The sequence below is a fragment of the Ochotona curzoniae genome, unplaced genomic scaffold (genome assembly GCF_017591425.1).
Source record: "Ochotona curzoniae isolate NIBS_2020 unplaced genomic scaffold, NIBS_Ocur_1.0 contig_908, whole genome shotgun sequence".
NCBI lineage: Eukaryota > Metazoa > Chordata > Mammalia > Lagomorpha > Ochotonidae > Ochotona > Ochotona curzoniae.
Window position 1 is genome coordinate 11785000 of NW_024466607.1, and position 14458 is coordinate 11799457.

A 14458-nucleotide genomic window follows, 5' to 3' on the forward strand; every position below is an offset into this window, starting at 1 on the left:
GCTGAGCCAGGTGCCAAGGGTGGACCCCTGGAGTTCCCTGCACCCTCTCTTTCCAGGGTGGGACTCAGACTTGTGGGAAAACTCACCTTCCCCTCCCTCTTTGTTCTCTTTCATTGTAGCATCACCTAGAGCTCCCTGCTTAGGGCTGCCCTGCCACGCCCTCCCCCGTTCACCAGTGCCCACACCCCTCACCCTCCAGATGTCAGTTTCTTCCTGCCTTGGCGTGGAAGCCCTTGTGAGCTGAAAGTGGCGTTTAGGATTCTGTATCTCTTGTGACATTTACCCACACGTGAGACGGATGCCATTTTTTTGGCTTTTTAAAAAGCATCTCCCTTCCTCTCAGGGCCTTTTCAGACAGGATTTTCCTGACGCAGCACCTCCTCCCACACCATGGAGTTGTACAACTGCAGGTGTATTATTTTTGCGCCTCATGGATACCTGTGCACCTTGCCTGGAGGTGGGGGGCGGTGGAGTGTTCGGGTCTTCCTGCCCGGCCAGGGTTTCCCCCTGCTGGGAGCTGGGGTTGTGCTGCTCAGTCTCTGAAGACTTGAGTGGGTCCGCTGTGCCTCAGGGGAAGGAGGAGGTTGGGTCGTTCTCCGGAATATTCTTTTTTCATGTGTCTGTTAGGGTCTTGCTAGTTTTCAGAAAAGGGACGATTCACTCCTTCCAGCTTGTTGTTCCCATTTGTAAAGCCCGGTGATTGTTTTCTGACCCATGATCGATTGTGTCTCGTTGTGTTTTGCTTTACTTTTTTTTTGTTTTGTTTTCCTTTCAATAAAATCTTCCATTTCCCCGATTCCACTTTCTGCTTTCCTTTTTCTTTCTCTTTTCTCAAAGATCCTGGCACCTGCTCACCTCCATCTTGTCCGCTCCCCACACCTGATCCTGTGTCCCATCAGCCCACCCAGGAATGTGCGTTGGACTGTGTTTTGGAAGAAGCGTGTTACAGGAAGGGCTTTCTTTAAAAAATTCTGTGTGACCCACTCCCCTTTCTGTTGTCTGTGACTTACGGCGGGGGTCTTTGTGAGAGGTTAAGGGGAAGAAATCCCGTTTGATGAGCAAGGCAGGTTTTGTCCGTGGTGCCCGGTGACCCGGGAGGCTCAACCACTATCGTGTGCCAGTCATGTCGCGTCACGGTGGCCTGCAGCACGGCCGCATGACACCGCTCCTACGGGCTGCGTTTGGCAGTTCCCTGACCTCATACGTGCTTTCCTCCCCACCATGCATGTTTTCTATGTGGGCGGCGGTGGCCGTGTCTGGCTGGACACCTGCCCACCTCAGAGTCCTCACCGCCCTGTTTGAGGCGGGTGCCCCTTAGCCGTGAAACAGGCTCCCAGCCGTCAGATAGGATCGTGGGGAGGAGGAAGCGTGATGTGTTTTGGTGTCATGCCCATCCATGCCTGGCAGACAGGTGCTTATGGAAAACCTTTAGGCCTTCCACACTTGGTGGCATGCCAGCCATGCAGGTGTACGGGAGAAGGGTTGGCGACATGGGGACAAGCCTGGTGCTGGGGTTGTGTCCTTACATGCTGCTCTCCCATCAGCCTGCCAGAAAGCTGATAAGACAGCGCCTCTTCCCACTCCGCCACAGCTCAGGTAGATGCCCTGGGGAAAGCTGGCTGGCACCGCCGCAGGGAGCCCGGCGTTGTCTCCCATCTCCTGGCTCTGGCTACCTGCTCATCATGTCAGCCAGAACGGCTGACCTGGGTGTTGAAGCAGCATCAGCAGTCTTGTCTCTGCGTCTGACCTTAGGACAGAGAGAACCTCTGAACTAGAAAGGCACCTCCCGCATGGAAGAGACGGGGCGGGCGGCATTTCTTGTCCTGAATCTTGCTCCTCCTTCGTGATTGGTTGGAACCCAGGTGGCATTTTCCAAGGAGGCAGGCTGCGGTGCAGTTAGGCAACCATGTCCACTTATCAACCGCGCAGCGGCTCCCAAGCCCCAGGCTCCTCCCTCGTGAAGGTGTGACTGCGTTTCGGGTGGCAAAGCTAGAAGGAAGGTGGGTGGGGTCTTGGCTAGTGGGCAGAAAGGCAGCTGGAAGGGAAGAGATGGTCTTACTTTGTCCCCGACAAGTAGAGGCTGGGAGGGCTGGGGATGGACGTGGCCCACGCGGACCTGTCACTGTCACATTGTCTTTGTGTCGAGGGCAGTGCGTGAGCGTAACAGAGCGGATGCCGCAGCCAGACTTGGTGTTGCTCCCGGATCGCCTGCTGGCCGACCCAGCCGCCTCTGGCAAGCTCTGGGGCTTCCACAGCTCCAGCATGGATGCAGCATAGTCACCATGAAGGGGAAACCAGCCGTCCAACAACCTCTTCTGGCCCCTGGGCTGTGGGTGCAAGTCCCAGCAGTGCCGTGTCCTGTAGGGGACACAGCCTTGGGCAGCTTGAGGGAGCCTCTCTGCCGCTTCCTTCACCCCAGTCATCGTCAGGCTTCCGGGGCTGCGGGGAGTAGACATCACGCACCTGCTTCAGGTGGACAGGGGGACTCGGCACTCGCTTGCTGCCGTTCCTCACCTTCCCGCATCTCTGGGCTCCCCTCTTCTTGCCCTGTGGAGGTGACGTGGCCGTCCTCATACTCTAAGATCTGCCCCATTCTCTGCCATGTGCAGTCCCAGGTGTCTTGTTTAAGACTGTTCCTGAGTGCTGGTTGGTTGCTAGTGGAGCACCCACAGTGACTGAGTGTGGGACTCCTCACCAGGAGTGTGTGTTATGCCCCACGGTGTCCTCCAGGGGGCGCTGTGCTGCCAGGCATAGGGCTGCTGGCCGGAAGGCAGGTGTCCCTGCTTGCTCTCACACCTGTGGATTCTGGAGCAGGGAGGGAACCAACCAAGTCAGGTTCACTGAATTTTGGTGTCTGTCTCTGAACCCTGGAGAGAGTTGCCAACCTCCAGGGAGCCTCCTGGGTAGTGATGCTTCACAGGGGGCAGGTGTGCCTCGACATGGGCCAGCAGCCTTGCAAAGCAGCCATGCCCTGACCCCTGGCCCCCAACATCCACCCGCTGGCTGCCCAGGGTCATGAAGGCTTTGGGGGTGTCGGCACAGTATTGCGTGCCAGCATCCTCCCATGTCATCTGAGTCCTTCGAGTCCTGTGTTGCCAGCCAGGCAGGCTGCTCAGCCTCCGGTTGTCGTGTGGTCTGCCTGTGCTATTTGTAAAATGATGATGATGTGGTGAATCAGGGTCGGGGGTGGGGAGTGACATGAATTGATTAAAGATTGTTATTGCCAAGCATTCCCATTATACAATATGGCATTCGTTTTACTTTGTAAAGGAATTCACCGCTGATTCCTTACATCGATGCCCCAGCTGGGCATGGTAGGGCAGCGGGGCGGGGCAGTGCCGCCCCGATAGTTCCCCCTTCCCCTGTGGTCCACCTGCTGGGTGGGGTTCAATGCCAGCACCATGAGGGTGGTAACAGTCGCAGTCCTCAACTTCCATCCTAACCCTGCCTTCTCCCTGTCCCCCACCCTCTCTCTTCCTTTCCTCCTGCAAGGTTCCGCCACCCTCCACCACTGGCAGCAGCTGGCACAGCCCCATCTGGGGGGCATCCTGGACCCGCGGCCCGGGGTCGTCACCAAGGGCTTCCGGACGCTGGATGTTGACTTAGACGAAGTGTACTGCCTTAATGACTTTGAGGAAGACGACACAGGTGACCGCATTTCTCCCCCGGGCCTAGCTACCTCCACGCCAGTGCAGCACCCAGAGACCTCAGGTGAGAGGTGCCGAATACACGCCACTGTCCCAGGCAGCAGAAGTTCCCCGAGCCGGCTTCAGGCTTCCCCAGAGGAGATGCAGGCGCCGCCAGCGGCCGAGGAGGAGGAGGAGGAGGGGTCTGGTGAGGGCTCTGCCGTCGGTCCTATAAACCTGGCACCTTTCCCGGAGGCACAGTTCTGGGCCATTCTCACGTCTGTTTCCAGCACCATCCGTAGCAGCTCTCTGTCTGTAGCTTCTGCTCGTCTGTGTGGGTGACAGGGAAAGGCATTTCCATTGTGTGGTTCAGTTTTGGTTTTTTTTTTTTTTTAATTTTTTCTCTCTAATTTTTTTTAACATGGAGTCAGATGCATCCTGCTAACACGGCGGGGTAGCCCGCTCCTCCCCTGCCAGGCGTCTTGGAGGTGCATGGCCCAGCAGGGCTCTTGGGGAGGCAGGGCAAGCAGGAAAGGCTGCTAAAAAGGAGAGGCCCGTTAGGGTCCCCCCGAGAACACCACGCCGGCACCCTTGTTGCCAGCACGTGCACCTGCCCCTGTCCGAGGGGCACAACCCTGGGTCTGGTGGTGACTCCCACAGTGCGCTGAGCTGAGCTGGGCAGGGACAGGTGCTGGGTCTGCCAGGAAGTGACCCGTGGACTCATGGCCTGAAAATAGTAAGAGGCATAGGACAGTATTTCCTTGGGCCAGTGTTGTCACTCTACCCCACTGCAGTGTGCACGTTGCTTTCTTCCTACAAGTAGGCTGTTGAGACGTGTGTTAACAGAGATTTCCCAACCTTGTGAGGCCTGCCCTGTGCCCTCTAGGCACTGGTAGGGTGAGCCGAAGTCTGCAGTTATCCATCCACCAGCCCAGGGCATGACAGCCTTCGGGCTCAGGGCATCATTGGGCATCGAGCACCATGGCCACTGTTAGCTCTAAACTGTGCACCTTGCTCTGGTCTCCCAGGACCTCTCAGTGGCTGGTATGTGGGGGAAGGGAAGAACTCCTGGGGGATGGAGGTAGAGACCCAGAAAGGGGCCCCCATGAAATGCCAGGAGGGCAGGTCCCAAAGCTTGCAGAGGTGTGTCGCTAGTGCCCCTGGCAGGTTCCTGACAGCCGTGGTCCAGGAACTTGTACGTGGGACCAACTTGTCTTTTTTTTTTTTTTCTTTGACATAAACTTTAGGAAAAGTTTGTTCAGCACACCAATTTATGATAGGAGATGTTTTTTTACGGTAGTAAGTTTGCCAGGTTATACTTGTTAAACTGTTGATCCATCCCAGACCTGCACATTCCAGAGAGGGAAGACAGCTGGCAGCTGTATGGCTCCCTTGGTTACCAGCACCTGGAAGCTCAGGGTCTGGTGAGGGTTCGGGATGGGCATCGAGTTGAGTGTGGTGCCTGCCCTGCAGCATTGTGGGTAGAACAAGAGGTCAAAGGGGCATCATGAGGTGCAGCTTGTGGAGAGTTCCACTGAAGGGACAGAGCTTGTCGGGTCAGCAGAGGGAGAGAGGGAACCACAGAGAAGGCCTGGGGTCATGGTCACTCTTCCTGCCCATAAACGAGATGTGGTTCTCACCTGCTCCCACCCTCATCACACCTGCAGCGGGATCAGGCCAGTGACTCGAGCGGGACAGTGTGGGTGCGGAAGGGTCAGATTGTGGGTGCGTGATGACGATGGACCACCCCAGGCTGCTGAGGGTCGTATGGGAAGGGGCTGGCCTTCACGTGTGGCTGTGAGGTGTGATTCACCTCCAACATGTTGGTGCAAAGGAGAGAAATGTGCACAGTGATTGAGCCCTTTTTTTTTTTCTTTCCATCTCTTGGGAATGGCAGAACCAGTTTGATTCTCGGGATATAAGAAATAGGTCACTCTCTAAATTGGTATGCAGTTATGGTGTCACATGCACACAGGTGAAGCCTCAGGGAGAGGCCTGGGGCGTGCTTCTCCCCACCACTCTCAACCTCCTGAGACTTGTATCTGGGCTGGGAAAACTGGTCCTCGATGCTTGGACCTTTCTGTTGCCAAATAGCACAGTCCCAGGAGCCACCAGGGAAGACTATAGGGAGGAACTTGGAAGTCTCAGAATTCTGACAGTTAGTTCGTGACTGGTGGGGACGGGAAGAAATGGGTGAGACATGTATATTCAGCACCCTCGTCTAGATTCCCGCTCCCTGGAGAAGCAGCCCTGAGCACTGACACACGCTCTGCCTGATTTCATTGTGTTATCTGAAGCATCATTCACTGAATTTTCACGATCCCATGTCTTCAAAATGGATGCTTTCCTGCTATTGTACTGTGATGCATTTAGACAATTAAAATGGATTTTGAAACAGTGTTTTAGATTATAATTTTACTTTGTTTCAGTGCCATGTTTTGTGCTTTGGTTCATAGAGCAGTCATGAGTGTGTCCCGGGAGTGCTTGGTTGTTTATATTTTTGCGGAGAAATGGCCCATGTGGGGAAGGACGAAGCCCAGGTTAGACCGATAGTTGGCCAGTCTGAATTGTTAGGGGTGCATTGATCCTTAAGGGTGAGAAAAAGGTGGGGTTAAAGCAACCCCAATGGAAGACATCAGTTTGTTTAGTGTTCATTCTCACGGGGAGGCCATGTCACGTTGTAGATAAACCCTAAAACAGGCTCCTGCCAAGGACAGAGTCTTATCCGACAGTGACCCTGGGAAGGGGCCGAGATTCTAAAGTCTGCTTGGAGACAGAACATGGTACTTGGTTCAAAAGTACCCAAGATAAACCACCTAGTCTGCAGCCACCTGGGGCAGAGGCCAAGCCTTTCCTCCTTCAGTCCACTTGTCTGATGGGTAGGTCCAGTTAGTTCCCAAATGATGAAAGAGAAGAGGAGCTGGTGCTGGGAGGGAGCCAGATGGAAGGTTCTGGAAGCCGCTATTCCCACAGCTTCCTTCATCTTAAGGCAGGGACAAGCAGAGCAAAGCCACGGTGGCCTGTGGCATGGCTCCCTTCCAGGGCCACTGCACAGCACAGAAGCACGGTGCTCAGAGAGGCTTGTGAGGGGAAGCTGCCCCGAGGGCCCCGAAAGGCTACAAGGAACCCGCATATACTGGTTCATAATCCCTGGGATGCAGGGATGTTCCTTCCTCCACCAAGCAAGCCGTGTTCCCACTCGCCGGAGTGCTTTGCTTCCAACCCCTGAGCTTGTGTAGTCATGATGGAGGGCTTGGGTCCTTGTGGACAGAATGGGCAGGGCACACACCCACCTGTTGCCAGGAATGCTAAGGAAGCATTAGTCATTAGCATATGCGCAAAACAGGCCAGCTGCAACCCAGAAGTGGAAAAATAAACCAAGAACCAGAGGACTGACTCCTCCAAAGCAAACAGCGCAGGGCTTCCAGAACAAAGCCCTCCTGTTGGGAGCAGTGTCTGTACCATCCTCACCCCCCTCGGAAAACCTCCAGGGGTCCCAGGGGTGTCCACGGAAATTGCTGAGGCTTCAGAGTCTGCACTGGGCTCTTGGCTAGGGGGGCAGAGGAGCCCTGGAGCTCTGGAGTCCACAGGCGTGACTTGGAGGAGTTGGACCACTGTGTGGCTGGGGAAAACTGCTGGACAGGCCTGAAAGGCAGCTCTGAGCCAGGCCAGCTGCTCGGGGCCTGGCAGTGTATGCTCCAGGAGGAGAGAGTGCCTGAGGTGCTGCTTCGTAGCCATCCACTCTTTGAATTCACTCTATTTTACTGGCATTCCCAACGTCTCCTTGTGTCTATGCCAAGATGCATCCGTGGCCACTGGAGAGACTTGCAGGCTCTGAGAAACCATTCATCTTTTAAACAACACGCCTAGGAGACGGAGAGACAGACAGCTGAGTGCCGCCACGGGGAGAGCCGACTTGGAAAGCCTGCAGCAACCACAAATCAGTTCTGCAGAAACCAGGAACTCCTGTGAGGCGGTTGACAGTGACCAGGACCCCTGAGGGCCTGCTGGCCAGATGCAGCTGATCACCTGGGAGTCTCCAGAGACCTGCAGGACCAGACAAGGCCTGTGTCCCAGAAACACTTGAAAAAGTAAAAATAGTTACAGGACTCTTGGGAAGTCTGAAAGCAAAGGCTTTAAACGCGTCCTCTCGCCTCTGTCCCAGGTCAGCTTGAATCAAAGAGAAAGAACCAGCTAGCTACTGCTTGGCTGCACCCCGAAACTGCTTTTGAATTCCTGTGCCCCATCCCCCAAAGGAAAATGGTCAATTCGTGCCACACTTGGTGACTAGCAACTATTGTCACCCCCAGAAAAATGAAAGGTAGGGGCACCGTTTGATAAGGAAGTGATAGGGAAAAAAGTATTGAAGGCATTTTTTTCTGTGCCCCGGTGTTGTAGTCTTGGAGGGAGGATTTGAAAGCATTGCCATTTGCCTTGCTGACGTCATGGGGCGTGCAAAGGGAACGCGTGTGTTAAGACACTCCCGTTTCTCCTTCTCGAGCCCAAGGGGATGAGGTCTTCAGAAGCTGGTATTGAGAAAACAACATGGCTTTATGTTCTCCGGGCCTAGTGGAAGCTCTGCCTTCCATGGGCTTTCATTCCCATCGGTTGGTTTTGACTGGGATGAAGCTGGCCTATGCTGTGACTGTGAAGGTGTGTGTGTGCCCATGTGTGTTGCCTTCATGAGTTTACAAAAATCAGCAAAGCAAATCCAAGTCACGTGACAGCAGCTTTGCATCCATCTCCAAGTGCAGAAAGAGCAAAGCTTGGGGAAGCTCGGGGGAGTTTCATTTCTTGAGCATCAGCTGGTTGCTGCCCTGGGAAGAGTCGGGGAGAGCAGGATGGATGGATGGCCCTCGATGCGTGTTCCCCAAGCCGTTCAAAATGCATTTGTGAATTTGAATTTTTATGAGTTACTCGTGTGGGGAAAGATAGATACGTAAGCAAATGCTCAGGTGTGTGGCAGGGCCAGTGTTTCTATTGTGGAAGTTTTTCCTGACAGCTGTGTGTGTGTGTGTGTGTGTGTGTGTCTGTGTGTGTCTGTGTGGTCTCCCATCTAAGGACTGGGTTTCATGATGACTTTGGCCTTCCCAGCCCGCCACCGTGCGGATGGGAGAGGAAGAGCACTGTCAGGATACCCAGTGTCTGAGCAAGCAGATGTGTCCAGGCTCGACCCTGTGGGTGGCCAGGTGGACAGAGACCTCCCCCCCCCCCGATCCTGCCCCAAGTCTCCGTAGAAACTCTGGGCGCCCCAGAGAGCCCCAGCTTTGACCATGCCCCTCCCTCTTTTTCAGACAGCAGGCATTCTTGCCTGGATTCCCCTGGGAGGCGTGAACGGCGAGGTGCAGTGCAGCAGCCGCTGTGCAGGTCCATAGAGCAGCCTTGATGTTTTTCTAACTTTGGCCCAGAGGGGCATCTTGGGAGACTGCTCGGACATCATGGACCGGGGTCCTGTTGGGACATTGCCTCCCATTCCCTGGAGGCTGCAGTAGAACCCTAAACACCCACTTGCCAGCTCCACCCCGGGCATTGCGGTCCCCAGAGAACACAGGCAGTGAGCACCATTTCTCACGTGTACTTGCCGTGGGTCTGTGCAGAAGGTATGCCGTGGTCCCAGCAGAGGGCATGCAAGCAGGGTATCTCTTACCCTTCAGGCCGCCCCCCACCTCCCTACCTCACACCCCCACCTCCCTACCCCACACCCCAGCCTCCCAGTGCGTGGTGCACTTGCAGCTCGCCGAAGGAAAGGGTGTGTGCTTGACCGCCGTATGGTTCCACAACAAAACAAAAAAAGCAAACGTGCCAGCCACTGTTCATCAGCCTAGGGCTCGAAGAGGCACTGAACGGACAGCTGATCGAGTTGGCTGCCAGCCTCAGAACCTGGAGGAGAACAGGGTTCTGCTTGATGGAAATGCAAAATTGTTCCTAAATAAAATGGTCAAAGAAGGTGTCCGTGTGCAGACTCCAGCCTGTTCTGTCTGTGTGGCGCCGTGCTCTGCAGTCAGTTGAGAAACAGCACAAGGATTTAAGCAGGAAGGTGGAGCATTCAGTGCAAGGAACCCTGTGCTCTGTGCACCCCCCTCCCCGCAGTGGGCACGCGGGTCAGCCAGCAGCAGAGGGCTGCTGACTCCAAGCCCCTTGCTCTGTACCAGAGCGTCACCTGCGCTTCCCTGGGTCCTAGCACCTGCTGGCTTCTCTGCCTACACCCAGCCCCTTGCCTTTCATGGCCAGCACTGGAGGCGGGAGAGGGGAGCCTCGGGCCGGCCCAGCACCACGCCACTCACTCTTTCTCTTGTATCTCAAGGAAGGGAGGCACAGCAGCGGCCTGGCAGTCTGTGGTGACATGGGAGAGCCGGCGCATCCAGGCGTCTCAGTGGTATTTTGGAGGGGCCGGATCTCTCTGGCACTTTTGGTCCTCCTCCCTGGTCTCCCTGGGTTTTCTCGGTCTATCCATCGCCCCTGGGAAATGGTGACTTCTTGGTTTTTAGCAGCCTTTTCCTGTCTTCCCCCAAACCCATTTGTACAAGATGGGTTTTGCTTCTGCCAATGTCCATCTTCCCTACCTGTTGCAATTGACCATCGAATATGGACTGGGGTCGGGGTGGGGGTTGAGAGCATCTGGGACCCTTCTGATTTGCTGTCCTGGCTGTGTGTCTCAATGGGGCTTGGGGGCGGCGGCGGTGGTGAGCTTCTGCTTTGAAATTCAGTCCCCGTCTTCATTGGATTCTCTCAGTAAATACTCTCTCTGTCTGGCCTCTCTGTCCTCATTCCCCGTGTTTACCGTCTCCTCCACATCCCCCGTCCCATGTCACTTCTCCCGTCCCCTCCATGCACACCTGTTCACCTCTTCCCCCAGGCTTCCTGTTGCTTTTGTTTCTGCACTTGATCGCAGTGAGAGAGTCGTGATTGTTCGGTTGCCTTCCCTTCATAGCTCTGTCCATTTTTATTTCACTTGCAACATTTTCACAGTTATCGGAGTTTTCGATGACATTGATTGGTTGAGGAACAAGATTCCTAAAAGCTATTTTTTTTTCCTGTGTTAGGGGTTTTCTTTCTGTTTGTTTCCCTCTGTCCCCCTTGGCTCAGTGCTCCGTGTGGTGATGCTGGCTGCCTCTGTAGGTGCCCCAAGAGCTGCCGGGGACACACATTGGCAGGGCAAGCCAGTCTCGCCCAGCCCCTCTGGCCACCAGCACCACCTTGGTTTATTCTTTATTTATTTATTTAATGTGTGTGCCCTGGCATTGTCCTGCCTGCCTTCAATTTGTGTGTCTCCAACATTTTTTATTGTTTTGTTCCCTCTGCTTTCTGTTTTGTTTTGTTTTTAAAGACACAGTCTGCTGTGTGTAAGATTCATCAATGTAGGCCACTAAGTCATCCATCCTGTTGCATTTTCCTTTTTGATTCCAACGCCCCCAGAGAAAACTGAACCATAAGGAGCTGGAAGATTCTAGCTTCACAGCCTCTGACTCCTCGTGGTCTCCCATACTCCCCAAAGTGGTTTTCTCCCAGGAGGTCTCTGGAGGCTGAGCTGCTGCAGGGCTGGGCTGGGGTGGGACCTGGGGTTAGCCAGGGGACTCACTCAGCTCTTCCTGGTGCATGCTACTTTATGCAACATCTTTTGTTTATTTTTTCCCCTTTTTGTCGTCCCTCCCGATGCTTGAGTTATGCTTGAGTTATGAATGAGACGGCCTCTACAATCATGATGTCTCCTCGGCACTCTCTGGCTTGCTTCTGTGCCAGCCCTTAGAGGCACTACAGTCCTAACGCCTCGTTTCAGCTGCCCTCACAGCAACTTGAAAGAGCACGGATGGGCAAGGGAGCCAACAGAGGGCACGTGGCTGCTGTCTCGCTATATGTGGGGGGCAGTTTGCTCTTGGAAATCAGGCATCCCAGAGCTGGCAGGAAAGCAGCAGGGTGGAGGGTGGGAAGCAGGGCCACGCACGCCAGGCTTGATCCTGGGACTCTGCCACGTTGCTGTCCGGGCAGCTGAGCTTCCCTGCGGCTCCCATGACCATCACCAAGGGACAGTAGTGGAGCCAGCTTCCTCAGGCCCCTTTTTTGTGTGCACAGAAAAGGGAGCAGCACTGAACCTTTGCCCTGTTGCCCAGGTGCCAAGCACCCTCCCCGCCGCCCCTACCCTGGATGGAGGTTTGGCACCTGCTTGCCAATGCACCGAGCCTAACACAACCTGAGCAGAGAGCACATTTGGACCTCTGAGGGGCAAAACCAAATTCACCTATGAGGGCCCTTGAGCACCCCAGCTCTACCCCACTCCATCCCCTCCCACCACCAGCCCCCTGCAACTGGATCCACTACTGGCCTCAGAATTCTGATGAGGGACCCTGTCTGGAATGGGCCGGAAGCTGGAACTCGATGCTCTGCGGACCGATGCTCAAACCCGTGGCTGTGTTCCACTCAGAACACACGCGTTTCACCTTCCTCGCCCAGGTCCAGCTCACAAGGTAGCTCATCGCTTCTTGCATCTGTCGAGGGCTCCGCTGGATCGTGTCCCCTGTCGTTGTTCCACTTGGATGCAAGGAATATGTTTTGTTCTTCCCTTCCCCCCGCCCCGCCTCCAATTTAGCACACCACCCTGGGAAGTGCATGTCACAGACCAACTCCACCTTCACCTTCACCACCTGCCGTATCCTGCATCCTTCAGACGAGCTCACGCGGGTCACACCAAGGTAAGGGACCCCCAGCCCTCAGGTGGGTGGGGGGCAAGGAACCTCCTTCTGTGCAAGGTAGAAGCAGCTCCTTTCTGAAGTCTGCCCAGCAGGGGCTCCAAAGCACCTCAATGTGCTTGTCCTTCCGAGTTGAGGCTCTTGCAGACTCAGATCGAGCTCTGAGAGGGAGACCTGGACCCTGCATTGGTTCCCTTTTCCGTTGGCCATAGAACGGATCCTTGGGCCCGTCATTAGCCCGCTGGCCCTACGGCTCAGTCTGGCCTAGTAGAACATGACATTCTTCTGCAGACAGTGCCTGAGCTCTGAGGCAACCCTAACGACCAAAAGAAACCCCCCCAAGGCCCCACCACACACGCAGCAGGGCCCGCTGCTGGACGGGAAGACCTGGATGATAGGGCTTGGTCTGGCCAGCTCACCTGCAGCTACAGTTCCCAGCAACTGGGGAAAAGACTCCCCTCTCTCCTCCCCTCCCTCTGCACAGGAGAAGGACATCCCCCACCCCCAGTGCTTGCCCTCCAGTGCAGTGGACGGGCACTGGCGTGTTGTGGCGGGTGAAGCAGACAGGGAGGGAGGTGGCCCCCTGGAGCACCTTAAACTATGAATAACTCTCCACAGGTCATGTGAGGAGGACGACGAAGCGGCCATGTGCCCCGTTGAACTGAGAGGAGGTGTAGGGCAGAGAGTCTGAGCCTACAGGCGAGGCAGGGGGTGAGCACGCGGCCAGCAGGTGCCTGCTGTCGCAGGGTGTCGTGGAAGGGGCTGTGTGTGCACGCGCAGCCGCCACTAACCCGCGGACGTAGGCTTGGATGTGTCTCTGCAGTGGCGCCTGGCTAACGCGGCCTTGATGGTTGAGACATCTAACCCGTCTAAACACCCCGGTCCAACCGAGTGCCAGCACTAATCGAGGCCTAACCTGTGGTTGTCACCAGGCGTTTTTAGCTTTGTCTTTTCCGTCTCCCCTCCTGCCCCCTCCCCCTGAAGGGAGAACTGGCTACCTCTGTTCTTATGGGTTTATATTTGGAAAAGATGCTTACTCCAGCCACGGGGACGTGACTTCCTGGGGAGGAGCTGGTGCCGTGGAGAATGGATGTGGCCACGTAACTGCAGGTGCACAATCGGAGCCCTGCTGGACCAAATTCCTGGACAAGCAGAGGCAAGAGAGGGCCTGCCTGCCCCCGGTCCAAAGGAAAATCATCCTGAAACAAAATTGTTACTAACAATGGCCGTGTAAAGAGAATTTAGAGAATTTTTGAGAAATCCACAGTTTTTAGCCGCAGGAGTCCACCGTGGTTGCTAATCTCCGGTTTCGTTGAGTCATCCCAACCCACCGGCAGTCCCATGCCTGAGCTTGTATGCCATGCACCTGTTCTGGCTATCGTCCCCGCCCTGTGCTGGTGTCACGGTCACTCGAGTGGGCAGCCACACAAGGCCTCTGGCTTGGCTACCGAGGGATCTCACCAGCCAAAGAAGGCGTGTCCCGGGTCCCTCCAAGGACCTGCGCCTCTTTTTCCCTCCCTGTGGTGAAGGCTGCACCTCTGGGCCTCCCCTTCACTGAGGCGTCTCCCCAAGCTCCAGGGGCCCCACCCTGCTGACTTGCTTCAAGGGCTGCTGGCAGCCACAGCATCCTAGGCAGGCCCCATGAAAAGGTTGACGGGTGGAGGCTGTGCAGGCAGGGCTAGCTCCCCCCATCCCCATAGTGTCTGTTCAAAGTGTCATTCCACATTCCATCCGTAGCTCAGCCTCGCACACCCAGCCTCACTGGACAGCTCTACCAGCATCTGACCAATCAGGGCAGGTGGCTCCCAGAGGCTCCCTCTGGCCCCGCGCCTCCTTCGCTCCTCAGGATGGGTTGAGACAGCACGAGGCAGCGCAGAGGGCACTGGGCTGAGCTACCGTGGACTTAACGGGCACTGCCTGCCTGGCTTTGGCTGTTGATGCCAGTTCACCAGTAGCCTCAGGCATCTCAGAGCTGGGGCAGGGTGAGACCAGAGTGCTGGGGTTTGAGTCAGTGTGGCAGGGAAAGAGCGTCTTAGCAAGCGAACCCCCCTTCTTCTCCCTCCTGACAGCCTCGGGTTTGGGTCTACAGCCTAGTGGGAGCAGTGGAGGAAATCGGGGACAGCTTTCTGGTCCCTTTACCCAAAGCCC

General features: G+C 55.7%; 1 protein-coding gene across 4 annotated transcripts in view; it reads left to right on the forward strand.

Annotated features, from left to right (window-relative positions):
- TRAK1 (trafficking kinesin protein 1) overlaps nucleotides 1-14458 on the forward strand; it is an 85739-nt gene that overhangs the window by 68433 nt on the left and 2848 nt on the right. For 2 of the 4 annotated variants that reach the window (XM_040994295.1, XM_040994297.1), the window contains 2 exons: nucleotides 3493-3711; nucleotides 12211-12313. In XM_040994295.1, the coding sequence (XP_040850229.1) occupies nucleotides 3493-3711; nucleotides 12211-12313 (322 nt within the window). Of the gene's footprint in view, nucleotides 1-3492; nucleotides 6023-12210; nucleotides 12314-14458 lie in introns of those variants that run through there. The other 2 variants (XM_040994294.1, XM_040994296.1) reach the window with 2 other exon arrangements.